Source organism: Neofelis nebulosa, chromosome 12 (assembly GCF_028018385.1).
Source record: "Neofelis nebulosa isolate mNeoNeb1 chromosome 12, mNeoNeb1.pri, whole genome shotgun sequence".
In the NCBI taxonomy this organism is placed as follows: Eukaryota; Metazoa; Chordata; class Mammalia; order Carnivora; family Felidae; genus Neofelis; species Neofelis nebulosa.
The window spans coordinates 14,088,589-14,102,367 of record NC_080793.1 but is presented as its reverse complement, the minus strand read 5'-3'; the positions used below and the strand labels follow the sequence as shown (position 1 = coordinate 14,102,367).

The following is a 13,779-nucleotide window of genomic DNA, read 5'->3' as shown; positions in this document are numbered from 1 at the left end:
CATCGCAACAAAATGCATACACATACACATATATACAGAAACAGTAATTCAACCAAACAGTGTTTATCCTTCCACTTCATGTGATGCCCTCTGATTTTCTACTTGGTTTCAATTTTTTTTTTTAAAAGCCCATTTTGTCCCATGAAGCTAGTTTCCTGAACATATTAATGGATAGTGACTGGTAGTTTGAAAAATGCCAGCTGGCAGATCATAGGTGTTTGATAAACATTTGTCGTATGATCGCCTAATGATGCATGCACAGCCCCATGAGAGTTTTCATCATCATTGCCATGTTTTCAGATGAGTTAGCTGAATCTCAGAGAGGATTTTCCTGCTCCGACCCTACATGCTGTCGTTTTCCACAACACCTCGTGGTCAGTGAGACCCCTTCCAGCCTCAGGATTTTGTGATTCAGCTGCCGCCTTTCGACAACTGCTGTCAGAATCACTGTGCCTCTGCTCAAGCATCTGAGTCAAAACATCCAGACTCTGGGATTCTCATCTAATCTATGGTGAACGTCTGACAGATGCTAAGACCCTGTATCCCCAATCAGGAGTGTTCTCGATGGCATTCTTGCCTACACAGTCCCCGCCACCCCCGACGGGGGCTAATGGATTTATTGCACGTGGCGAGACGCTTCTTTTCTTACTGTGGATTAAACCAGTCTGACAGCTGAAGTTCTTCGCTGTTTTCCTTTCTTTGTTCATCTCCCTTGTCTACGTCTTCCTCTTCTGGGTAACTGTGGGTCCTACGTACAAAGGGAAAGCAAGCAGAGTGAGACAGAGGCGGATCTATGGCGTCGGGACAGCCCGCGAATGGCTCGTGAAAACGCGCTCCAAGGAGGAGAACATGTGCAGTGAAAAAATGTCTGGAGAAAGCTTCATGATACGAAACGTTTATTCGTAAACACACACTGTTGGTGAACAGGCTCAGGTCTCCCCTTTTCTATTTTTCTTCCGAGTCAGCGCAGTTAGCAATTTAGTGACCTAGAACCTTCAGGTTATTTCAGGGGGCAAGGGAACTTGCTGGAACAGTCCTCCTGTGATCGTCTTTCCCGCAGCCGAAACTTCAGCCCAAGCCCCACTCACCCCCGAATTAAATGGACAAACGTGACCATAACCCCCAAGCTTCAATATACTCGTCCCAACCAGGGAATAGATTCCTTGTATGACTTCAACAGGCCAAAAAGACGAGTGACCGTGAAGGTCATGACCACGAGACCATTTTGTTTTGACTCTGTAAGCGTCAGGTGGGTGGACAAACACAGAGGGTCACCCCATCCATCACCTTACCTATTGTTAAACCAGCTTGGAAACCACCAGCCCTTCTGAGTGCTGCTATCACCCACCTCTGGGTTTCTAAGAAATGAAAGAGATGACAAACATTTTTAGAAGATGAGGCAGTCCCAGACTGGGTGGAGGCAGGGTGGGGGTGGGGTGGGGTTTCCAAACTCTTCATGGCAGAAAATTACTTAAATTTCCTTCCTTCTTTCTTTCTCTTTCTTTCTTTCTTTCTTTCTTTCTTTCTTTCTTTTTCTCTTTTCTTTCTTTCTTTTGTTCTTTCTTTTTCTTTCTTTCTCCCTCTCTCTTTCTTCTTTTCTCTCTTTTGTTTGTTTGTTGGTTGGTTTCTCTCTCTCTCTCTTTCTTTCAGTTCAGAAAACAGAACTTCAGTTCATAAAACAGAAGTGAAGCTATTCTCTACCGGGTGATGAATGGAAGTGTTGAATCACTATATTGTACACCTGAAACAAATATAACGCTGTCTGTTAACTAACTGGAATTAAAATAAACACTAAAAAAAAAAAAGAAGAAGAAAAGAAGTCAAGCTGCTCTAGCTGAATGAGGGAAAGATACCCCAATACCGCCTGGACCTCTCCTCCGTGGTGCAGCCCCTGGTGCTCAGCTCATCCAGGGAGCCCCGGCAGGGAGAGAGGAGGCAAGAGGAAATAACAAGTCGGGGAACACTGATACATAAGCCTGGGACATGGGTCTGCCACTAACTAGTGGTGTAATTGTGACGGACATTTTCCCTCACTGAATCTTGGTTTTTTTCCTCTGAAAAGTCAGATATGTGATCATAATAAGGAAGGTGACAATCACAGTGATAATAAACCGAACATGGAGGTGGCTTTGAAACATAAACGAAATAGCATACATCAAAGAGCTTTATCAAAGTTGAAAATTGCTGTAAAAAGTTGTGATCTTAATTAAAAAAAAAAAAAAAAAAAAAAAGACCAGTGTATATTTCCAAGAATGATCTCTTTTGCTAAACTAGAATTCAAGTTGCTACAAAGGTCAGCAGTGACAGCCTCAGGAAATCTGAGGGTCTCTGAAGCAGAAACTCAGGAAACTGTAATCAGAAGCCACCCTCACCACCCACATGTGGAAATTTCCAGACTCTCTCATTGTGAGAGTCTCTCCAGGGAGGGGACTTTCTGGAGAAGGGGAAAGAGGGGGAAGGCAGGGGTGCAGTGGCCTGTGGTTGGACAAATAAGACAGAGAGCCACGAACAGGCTTAATAATATTAAGAAACATGTTTTAGGGGCACCTGGGTGGCTCAGTCAGTTAAGCTCAGGTCATAGTCTCGCGGTTCGTGAGTTCGAGGCCCGCGACGGGCTCTGTGCTGACAGCTCGGAGCCTGGAGCCTGCTTCGGACCCTGTGTCTCCCTCTCTCTCTGCCCCTCCCCACCCCAAAATAAATAAACATTAAAAAAAAAAAGAAAGAAACCTGTTTTAAAGCTCATCTACTTTCAGGAGGGGTCTCAGATGGTTGACTATTAAAAAGGAGTGGTCACCATATGCAGGGAGACAACAGAAGACTTAATAAACAAAAGGGAACAGAAAGGGAAATATTTAATTATTCGTGTAGGTATTTTCATATGAGCCTGGTCACCCCCAACTACTCGGGAGAGTAAAGGTTTCATCTTTATGTTCATTTTATAGCTGAGAATTGGGCCGAGTGGGGTTGGGCAAATTGCTAAGATCCCATAGAATGTAAGCGCAAAAGCCAGGATTTAACACCAGAGAATAAATTATATCAGAAATGAAGGCTGACGAAAGTATAAGCAGTTAAGCACAAGACTTTGCTCTGAGCTTCCTGGCAGCCAAGCCAAAGATCGAGAAATGAAGGCTTGGGCTCTGAATGGCTCAGTCGTTAAGCATCTGACTTCGACTCAGGTCATGATCTCACGGTTCATGAGTTCGAGTCCCGCATCGGGTATGCTCGAGCCCCGCTTCAGGTGAGCCCCACTTCTCCTTCAATCTCTCTCTCTTTCTCTCTCTCTCTTCTCCCTGCCCTTCCTGGGATTCTCTCTCTGCCCCTCACATCGTACTGTGGGATTCTCTTCCTGCCTCTCACTTATACCCTCTCTCTCTCTCTCTCTCTCTCTCTCCCCCCCAAAAAAAAAAAAAAAAAAAAAAAGAAGGCTTACATAGTTCTCACTGCCTTTGGCAATAATAATAATGATAATAATAATAAATACTAGTTCATCAGGAGACCTTAACTTCTTTCCTGGTCCTTTGTCTCAAAGGAATTTCTTGCAAGGGTCTTTATAGAACACATACTGGGCAGCATAATGAAAAATATCTATCCTGATTCTTTTCATCAGCAAGGCAGAATGTTCTCCAAATGACACCACTTAAACCCATGATGAGAATCAAGGGCAATATACAAGTCACAGTTCTTGTATAAAGGCCTGCCTAGGGAATGGGAGGCATGTGGTTCAGATCCCTGGGAAACCACCCTTCCCCTCTGCCCTTGACCGGAGCTCCCCTACTTGCCGCGGTGCTAAAAACGGGCTGTAGGGGGTGCCAGGGTGGACACGGGAGGCATCCCATACATCTCTAGAATTCAAAGCACTTACTTTGAGTGATATATCCACAAGAAAGAGCCTTCGGGGCTGAAAGCAAATGAGAAATAAAAACATATCATGTTACTTTTAATTCCGAGAAAAGCTATTTTGCAATCATTACCATTGATGCCCCGGGCTGAGCTGAGAGCCTGGGTTTTGTCTACTCCTAGGTTTCTACTTGTCTTTGAGGTACAGCCAAAGGTATCGAGGGACTGGGTATTTTCAGTGGCAGTCCCTTCAGGGTTGTTCAGAGCAAGGGGTGGGAAAGAGGTTACTGGAGTATCTCAAATCTTCATAAAAAAAAATAAGAAAAAGGTGACACGTCTCCATTGGCTAGAGGTGGCTTCACTGAGGGAGGGGTTCCATGTCTGAAGCTAGTGGAGGCAGTGAGTTGGTCTGTAGGGACCTACAAGCCTGGGCCAGGGAATACATGACTCCTCCGTTGAGCCATCTCCACTCATTCAGCAGATACTTGCTGAGCATAATTACGTGCCGAGTACTGGGCACACAGCACTGGCTAAGACAGACACAAGACCTATGTCCATGTATCCTTGTGCTACACTCAAGCTAGCAGGGAAGGCAGACCCTATTCAGGCAATCACACGGCTACACGACCTCAAACTCCAAGCTATTGAAAAAAAAAAAAAAAAGCATATGTACTCCAAGCAGTTAACAGGAAGACCTGGAAGGCTTCCTGGAGGAGGTGGGAATGTTTGAGCTGAGATCTGAAGGATAAATGGAGTCCAGGTGAAGGGGATGTGGGAAGAGTGTTCCAGACAAGAGTGAAAAGATACACAAAGACGGTGAGGAAAAAAGGAGGCATTTAAATGTGCAAGAAAGTGGCAGAGAAGTCACCGGAAGCCAGACCTTGCTGGGGCCTACTGGGGATTCTGCCCTGGAAGGGTTTTGAGCAGGGGAGGGACAGGGTCTTGCAGGCAACTGAAGAAGGTCACTGGAGATGAGATGGCAGGGGTGAGGAGTGAATGTGGGTGACCCGTTCGGAGGTGATGGCTGTCGCCCAGGCACAAAGCAAGGCGGCCAACCAGATGGAGAGAAGGACTTGAGAGGCATTTTGGGAGGTAGAGTGGCAGGACTTGTCATATGGCATCACTCCACTGCTCTGTGCAGGGAAGCTGTGCCCCAGAGCTAAGCCTTGTGCCCCCTTCTCCTCCCTGTGAATAAATGGGGGTACAGCCTGGTAGGAAGAGTTCTACACTTGAGCTCAGGCACCTGCCGTGGCTCAATTCCTGCCTGGCCCCAGTTTTCTCGACCCTGAAAAAAAAAAAGTGGCTCACAGTTGTTTCACACTCTGTAGTCTCTTATCCCCTCCTCCTGCCTTCTCCTCATGGCGGGGCGTGGGGGGGTGGGGTCCTGCATCTCCTTGTAGGAATAAAATGCACGCTTTGTCACCACCTATGGTTTCTCCTCTGAGCCCAAGACTCAAGGACCACGCTCGAAAATTTCTTGTTCCTATACTGATTCTGACAATATCCATCAGAGCTAACCCTTAGCCGGGTACCCTTCTAAGCAACTGACATAGATCAGCTCATCGAAACCTCACGATCCAATCTTCTCATCCTACAGAGGCGGAAGCTGACGCACAGAAGCATTAAGCGATTTGCCCAAGGTCCTACTGCTGGTGAGGAGTAGAGCCAGTATTTGAACCTGGGGGATCAGACTCCAGGTCCTACAAGAAGTGGAAGGGGGAGGGGAACGGAGAGGAAGAGGGGGAGGGTCTGCTGCCACCCATTGCTCAGATGGCCATCCTGGCACTCAGGGCACTAGCTTCTAGATTCAGCTTTGCGACCTTGTCACGTCTCTTTACTAACCTGTCCTTCGTCCCCTCCTCTCCCAGAATCCTTCCACATCTCAGTGGTCACAGCAATAACATATTCATCCTTCAGGGCTCACATGCCATCTCTTCTGTGCCTTTCTTGATACGATCCTAGCCTGGCACATAGTAGGTGCTCAAGAAACAGTTGTACATAAGTGCAAACAGTAGATCCCCCTCCAAAGCCAAACATAATCTTAGTCTCCTTAACTCTGACAGTTCCTTTTCTCTACCCTGACAGTCTTCCTCTTCTACCGTTGGTTATTTATATGCCTATCTTCTTGCTCCGTCTAGATCATAACCCCCTGAGGGTAGGACTTGCACTTGTATCCTAATCGGTTGATGGGCTCCATTTAGTTATTTTGAAATCCTTTTTAGCTCGGTGCTGTCCACCTGTCTAAGGCTAGTGCCCTCAGCTCACCTCAGGCCATCACATGGCCAATTCACAAGGTGCCACAGGATCTGCTGCCTTTTATGCCTCTTGCAAACATTCAGTAGATTCCTCACGTTGAAAAATGCGTGCCCGGAGTCTGGGTGCCAAACCATGGCCCCAGAGAGCGGCCAGAACCCGCTCCAGCTACCGTGTGGAGAGTGCCCGGCACTGCAAAATCACCCTCGTTATCGGAGGTCAGTGCCAACATGCACACTGGGGCCTTTGGCTCCCATCTTTTAATTTTGTGAACCCCCCAAAATATGGAAGTACGACTCTGGCTGAGATTCCAAACACCAAGCTTAAACAATCAAGCATTCAGAGCTTGTAGGTTATCAGCACAAGGATCTCAATCAACTCAGGGCAGGGACTCCAAAGACTGTTTGTTCTTCAGTTGGATTCTTCCAACCACTAGAGCTCTTCCTCCTACTTGTCAAACCCCCCTGTCTTGTTCTGCCCTCTGGAGCAGAGGAAGAGGAGGAAGAGGAGGAGGAAGAGGAGGAGGAAGAGGAGGAGGAGGAGGAGGAGGAGGAGAAAGAGAAGGAGGAGGAGGAGGAGAAGAAGAAAGAGGAGAAGAAGGATGAAGAGAAGGAGGAGGAGGAGGAGGAGGAGGAGGAGGGAGAGGAGGAGAAGGAGGAAAAGAAGGAGGAGGGAGAGGAGGAGAAGGAGGAAAAGAAGGAGGAGGGAGAGGAGGAGGAGGAGGAGGGAGAGGAGGAGAAGGAGGAAAAGAAGGAGGAGGGAGAGGAGGAGGAGGAGGGAGAGGAGGAGAAGGAGGAAAAGAAGGAGGAGGGAGAGGAGGAGGAGGAGGGAGAGGAGGAGAAGGAGGAAAAGAAGGAGGAGGGAGAGGAGGAGGAGGAGGGAGAGGAGGAGAAGGAGGAAAAGAAGGAGGAGGGAGAGGAGGAGGAGGAGGGAGAGGAGGAGGAGAAGGAGGAGGAGGAGGGAGAGGAGGAGGAGGAGAAGGAGGAGAAGAAGGAGGAGGGAGAGGAGGAGGAGAAGGAGGAGGGAGAGGATGACAGTCAGCATTCACTAAGTGCTTATTAACTCCCAGGCATTGCCCTAAATGTTTTATATACAATAACTTACTGAATCCTCCCAATGAGGTACCTATGAAGCAGGTACTATTATTATCCCCTCATTTTTAAAGAGAGGGAAACTGAGGAACAGAGTTGCTGAGTAACTTGCCCAAGGCCACAGAGGAGGTGAATGGTGTCACAGAGCCAGTTCCAGGCAGCCCAGCTCCAGACTCCAGACAAGACATTTCCTCTGCCCTCAAGTACCCAAGGGATCCCAGGGTCCCTGCACCTGACTCTGAATTACCTTGCCTCAGGACTAAGTACGTCCAGTTTCCTCAATTCAAAAGACAGACGTGGTTTGTAGACTCCTTGAACCTGACCACACCCTAGCTTGTCTCGATTTTGTTAAAATGAGTTGTTCAGAATGAAACAGAATAATGCTCCAGAAGGGGTTAGATCTACTCTGCACTCCCGGGAGTAACAGCTCCCACGCTCTGGAGTCTTCCTTCTGCTGATGTACTTAAAGGTACAGATCCCTTTTTTAGTAGCCAAGATGGTCCTGCAGGCTTAAGCTTTAAGAGCAGAAGGAATTTAACTGTCAATCCAGGCCGTCACCTTTAACTTCGGGGCTACTGAAGGACTTCATCATGAAAATATTAGTGGTGTCAGGACAGCTCCCCCGCCCAGAGTTGTGTTGTGGACTTCTTGGATAAAGTGCCTCCTAAGTCAAAGGGATCATGCATTTTTGTAGCTGTTTGCACAGACTGCTTTCTGTCAGGAGCCTCTCCAGCTGGAATCTCTGAGACACTGGATTTTCCAAAAGCACAGAAGCACGCATATTTGGGGGGGAATCCACTGATGCATTTGAAAACTCAGAAGTGTTTCATTCATTTTGCTTTCCAGAGTTACAACAAAACAAAACAAAACAAAACAAGACACCCAAGCCTGTTAGCCAGGCACAAATGAATCACCAGCCACTCAGAGTGTATCGTATAGCGAAAGTCAACAACTTAAGTTATGCCTTTCAAACTCTGAAAATATCTTAGAATTGCAAGATGTGGGGTGGATTTCTCATGGCATTCCTGTCTGAAATTTCCGAAGGTAATTTCCACAGCTCGTCATACCAATAATGAAAGTTACATTTGGGCTTAGGATGGCCTCGCTGTTTCTGCATATAACCCACCCAGAACGGCAAAGGTACAAAAGTCAAGACATTAGGAATGTGACAGGAAGGAAGGGGATTAATTAGCCAGAAGGTACTTGTCGATCTAATGATTTTAAATATAGTCCAGGGCTCAGGGATACAGGAAGGGTGGAATCTCCATTGTTAATCTCAGTTTTAATTTCAACCTGGTCACGTGGCTGACACGAGGAGACTCAAGTCCAAGGTGGGTGTCACACTCCACAATTACCTGTTGATATATTCCCAAAACACAACAATTACAGTCGAGACAACCAGCATTGACAGAATCACTTTTCCTTTGACATTCATTATTTTCTCCTGGGGAGACAAAAAAAAAAGGAGAAAGGAAAAAGCAGATTAAATAAACACAAAGTGAGGTATGGTTTTCTAAGAAAGGCTGCCACCTTCAGAGAGGAAAAGCTCATAAATATTTAGCTAGCACGAAGGAGTGCCATTAGCTAGCTCAATGGCAAAGTAGTAATTCAATGAGTTGGCAGGGCCGCCCGGGTGGGAAGGGGGCTAAGGTCACTCTGGTGCTGAGAGGGAAGGTATTGCAACTGATCCGGGTCCGCCATGGATGTGGGTGGGCGAGGGTGTAGCTAGAAACCGTTCCCATGGACCCTCGCTGCCTCCTGACCCAGATTATGGGAAACCATCCTTTCCCTGGCTCTGCTGCCGTTGACATACTGACCACAGGCCCCATCCTCGGAGGGGAAGACAGCCCTGGTCCCTTAAAGTCTAGGCTCTCCCATTCTCAGCCCCATCCGGCTTTTCCCCACCACACCCACAATCAATCAATCAATCAATCAATCAATCAATCGGTGCATAGTAGGTACTTAAATATGTCTTGATTGCTGCATGAAGTCATGGTTGGAGAGGGGCTGGGTGCCAGGTGGGGAACGACAGGTTGCAAAGTACTTTAATTTGGACGGTGAAGGAAGACCTTGCTGGGGAGGTGACTAAAGCTTCCCAAGGGATGAAGACAGAAGGCAAAAGGACGAGAGGTGCAAGGCAAGTCCCACACTTGGAAGCAAACAGATCTAGATCGGGACTGTGCCCACCCGTCATAATGATGAGATGTCTTCACTCCCAGAGAAGGGTGGATTTGGGTGCCAGCCCTCATACACACAGAGCTGGGGGATCTTGAACATGGGACAGGTCCTCGGGTCCTCCTCCACAGCTCCAGAAAGCTCCGAGGACCAAAGGCCTTTTTATAATTTAATTGGCACCAAGATCCTAACTGATATGAGGCTATTTATAATCTTTATCCCACTTAGTGATGCTGTTTACATGTTTCTTTGCAGAAATATTGATGGATTTCATTACGTCGTGCAGCATAATACACAATTATGGGCGTTACATAATACACGATGTATTATCTGCGCCCCCCAAAATTCTGAATTCCAACATACCTAGCCCCAGAGTTTCAGAAAAGGGATTGTGGATCGCTAACTGAATTGGTTCCTTCATCTCTAAAACGGGGACGGAAGTGGTGATGACTGCAAGAGGTAACGTCCACAAAATGCTTCACATTGCGCCTCACGCTATATACATGCGCCCCAAAATGCTAGTCCTGGTTACCGGTGTCCATAAAATGGGCTGTTGGGAGGCTCCAATGGGGCAGCACGGTGCCTGGTACTCGGTAAGAGCTCAAAACGTATATGAGGAAAAGGAGTAAGAACGTGTTAAACAACGAGGTGCAAATAAATGCAGATCGGGGACTGTAACGGTTTATCCATCTGTTTGGCGCCACAGCCTGATTAAGAGCTCCTGGGAAGCGGGAGGCACCCGGAGTTTCTCCGATCGAGCCCAGGGCCCTATTACAGTCCTGCTACAATACCCTGTGTGTGCGGAGGAGGTGACAACGTTGCATCCCGAGCTTTATCAATGCCACCTGCTGAGGATCCAACACCAACTGCTTCCCGGTGGAAGAAACACTGAACGCTAAACCGAGAAACACCCCGACTCCCGGCGTGGAGAATACCGACACGCTGGGCAGCGCCCAAATCAGACACACCTCCCAACCCCCTCTCCCAGTATGCGCATAACTTTTTAATTCCAGAAACTAGCATCAGAGGCAACTCTCGAAGCCCATATCTTTCTGGAGATCGCTTGAACCTGCTTATGTTTTGCTGGAGACTTACGCCTGGAGGCCAGGTGGGTGAGCCAATACCGGATCTTTTTTTGTTGTTGTTTGTTAACTTTCTTTATTCTGAGAGAGACAGAGAGAGCGAGCAGGGGAGGGGCAGAGAGAGAGAAAGAGGGAGCATCCCAAGCTGGCTCCACGCTGTCGCTGTCAGCACAGAGCCTGATGCAGGGCTCGAACTCATGAACCTGTGAGATCATGACCTGAGCCGAAACCAAGAGTCGGATGCTCAACCGACTGAGTCACCCAGGCGCCACCCCCCCCCGCCCCCACCACCACCACCAATACTGCGTGTTTTAGCAAGCCACTAGAAATGGGTGTATCCATGCTTCCTGGGATCTGGAATCCAAGTCCCCAGGGAAGGAAGGGTTGGCAGGGTGGCCAACAGAGCTTTTAAAACATTTTAATTTCTCTCTCTGGACACAAATGAGGCATTTGGCAGTCAGCACGGTCTAAAAGTCCTTCTCTTATGTTTCTGTCTCAGAATTTTCAAAACTGTATAATTCTGAAAATTGGTGGTTGGCTATCTGACCCACCAAGCAGGAAATGTGGGATGACTTCTACATTCCTTCGTGTAAGGGGTAGAGCACCGAACTGGGACCTGCTGAAAACTGACACCGCGTCTCACACGGGAGAGTGTAGGTCTAGGTCACCTGGCTGCCTCCTTTCCCAAGATTTAGCCAGTTCTGCCAGAATCACCCCCCCCCCCCCAACCTCCCCAGGCCTTCTTGTCACACATGTGATTTTTCCCTAAGTCTGTCCTACCCCAGGCACGGGCTGCCCCAGGGCCAACCCTAGACAGAGACCCTCACAACGGCTCCCACATGAAGTGTGACCCATAAATTAATTCTTCCGTACCCACCCCATCCTGTGCCCCCCACCCCAACAACAACCACACACACACGCACCCTTCAGAGAATCTCAGAATTACACCCCAACTGGGCTAAGTCAAGGTATTCCTTCCAAACTGAATTCCTCTCTGAAAGGAATTCTGGTGAACCATGTTTTCTCCATCTCGTGTCAGGGGAAAAGGTAGACGTCTCAGCTGAATAACAGAGCACTCAGAAGCTCTGGAAAAGCCATTATTTCGGGAGAACGGGAATTGGGCAGGGAGAGAGCGGTGCTGGAGGAAAGCAAACCTTCCCACAGGTTAACAAATCCTCCTCTCTGCCTCCGATTCCTCCCCCGGCCCAGGGAACCCAAGCCCTCTCCCTGCGAAGCTGCTTCTGCGAGCCTAGTAGCTTCTGGAATACTACACTGAAGTCAAGAGACTCAAAAGGATCCAGGTCAGGTAGTGACAAGTGTTGCACAAGAACACAACTCAGGTAAGGGGACAGGGGAGGGGCACAGGCACCAACTGGGTGTTCATGACCTTGGACGGAACTTGAGTTCTCCACACCCCCCTCGGGGACGCTCAGACCCGGGAGGAAACTAGACCAGCACTGAGACTCTGGAGTCAGCGGTCCTGGATGTCTGCCTTGGGTGAGTAGTCTGAGCCCCTAATTACATATACAAAATGGAGCTTGAAACACCCTCCTCCGGGGTTCTAGAAAGGACTGAAGGAGATCGTGTATACGAAGCACGTGGTGCCTGGTGGTCAGCAAATGCTCCACACCTGGCAGCCATCAGGACGCTGATGCTTTCTAATGGGAGAGTTTCTAAAATGCGTGGCTCTAGAGCAGAGCCGTGCTGTACCTGAGGGAGTCTGGGTCCCCTAGAAGAGTCAAGGGTGAGCCCACTCCCCACCGCGAACTGTGACTGTCCTCAGCGCTCCCTCCCCACTGCCTGCAGCCTGGGACCCGGCTGTTCATCGCGTCTGCCCCGCGGGCAGGCGAGGAAGGGGAGGTTCGTAGGTGTAGGACCTATGGGTCAGCCCCAGCCCCTCCACAAAGCTGGCTTTGTAACCCAGGATCACGAGTTTCTCTGGCCTCCGTCTCCCCGTCTGTGAAACCAGTTCTGTGGACTTAACTTCCCACGACGGGCTTTCCGTCTCTTGGACGTGCAAGAGAAATCAAGCAGAGAGCTGGAAGTCTCGGTTTACGAAGGCGGTTCACTGAGACCCACCGGGAGCTCCTGGTGCCGTGGCCCGTGTGGATTCCTTGACTCGATGATAGCATGGCGGGAGCACCAACCCGCACGCGTTGAGCACCGAGGCTGACTTACTCAGAAGCTGATGAAGCCTGGGCGTCCTGCCCCCTTGCGAGCCTGGGCCTGACCTTCTGTTGTGGGTGGGGGGTGGGTCAGGAAGGCCTCCTAGAGGCAAAGAGTGCTGCCGCTGTCTGAGGGGATCATTCCAGCCTTGGGGCCTGCCCTGGGGCTGCAGGTGGGGCCGGGGGATTGAACCCACTACCTGCCCACCCACCTGGGTCCCAGTAACAACCTGCCCCAGAGGCGCCCTGTTGGGCACCCAGGAGCGCCCCCCTTGGGTCCCAAGAGGAAGGGCTCGAACCCCATGCCGCTCTGTGCCCAGCTGAGGGGCCACCTCGCGCCCTACCCCTGCCCCATCTAGGATCAAAGAGCTGGGTTCTCTGGGTGAGAAACAGCCGAAAGATTTACAGATGCGGCACCACCAACACTAAGTTGTGAAGCTGGAAGAGACATTTCTAAAGTCTCAGTGATAAGAAGGAAGGTCGATTCACCAGGCCAGAGGCCAGACGGATTCGTCCCCCTTTGGTCTCTATTGAAAATGATACTGCAGAATCATCCTAACACAAAGAGGCCATCCAAGACTATGCAGCCAAACTATGACAGGTGCATTAGACAGCTAAGCACTACTAATGATTTTTATAGTGTTTTCATGTCATTTTATTATGATGTCGTTTTCCTGGGTCTTTTCCTGTTTGAAGTATTTGTCAGTTTTTGTTATTTGCTGTGGTATCTCTTCTCATATCCTAGTATTCACTTCCATGCCTAATACTGTGGGTGCAACTCTGCCTTCTGTTTCTTGAAGACGGCTCTGAAAATGGAATAAACTTCAGGCCCTTGGACGCTCCCCAGAGGAACTAGGCCAGGCCCCGGGCCAAATGTTTTCCCAGTAGTCTCTTCGCTAAGCCCCACGGTTACCCTGTGAAGTTACTCTAGTGTCATCCCCGTTTTAAAGATAGGAAAACAGAGGGGCGCCTGGGTGGCTCAGTCGGTTACATGTCCGACTTCAGCTCAGGTCATGATCTCGCGGTCCGTGGGTTCAAGCCCCATGTCAGGCTCTGTTGCTGACAGCTCGGAGCCTGGAGCCTGCTTCGGATTCTGTGTCTCCCTCTCTCTGTGCCCCTCCCCTGCTCACACTCTGTCTGTCTCTCTCGAAAATAAAGAAACATTAAAAACAAATT

At 49.0% G+C, this 13,779-nt stretch overlaps 1 protein-coding gene across 5 annotated transcripts in view; it reads right to left on the bottom strand.

Moving 5' to 3' along the window:
• GGTA1 (glycoprotein alpha-galactosyltransferase 1 (inactive)) overlaps positions 1-13,779 on the bottom strand; it is a 57,838-nt gene that overhangs the window by 13,063 nt on the left and 30,996 nt on the right. For 3 of the 5 annotated variants that reach the window (XM_058694295.1, XM_058694296.1, XM_058694297.1), the window contains 4 exons: positions 8,537-8,625; positions 3,863-3,898; positions 1,293-1,358; positions 650-748 (listed from right to left, as the gene is read on the bottom strand). In XM_058694295.1, the coding sequence (XP_058550278.1) occupies positions 650-748; positions 1,293-1,358; positions 3,863-3,898; positions 8,537-8,616 (281 nt within the window). In that variant the 5' untranslated portion in view covers positions 8,617-8,625. The remainder of the gene's footprint in view (positions 1-649; positions 749-1,292; positions 1,359-3,862; positions 3,899-8,536; positions 8,626-13,779) is intronic. The other 2 variants (XM_058694298.1, XM_058694299.1) reach the window with 1 other exon arrangement.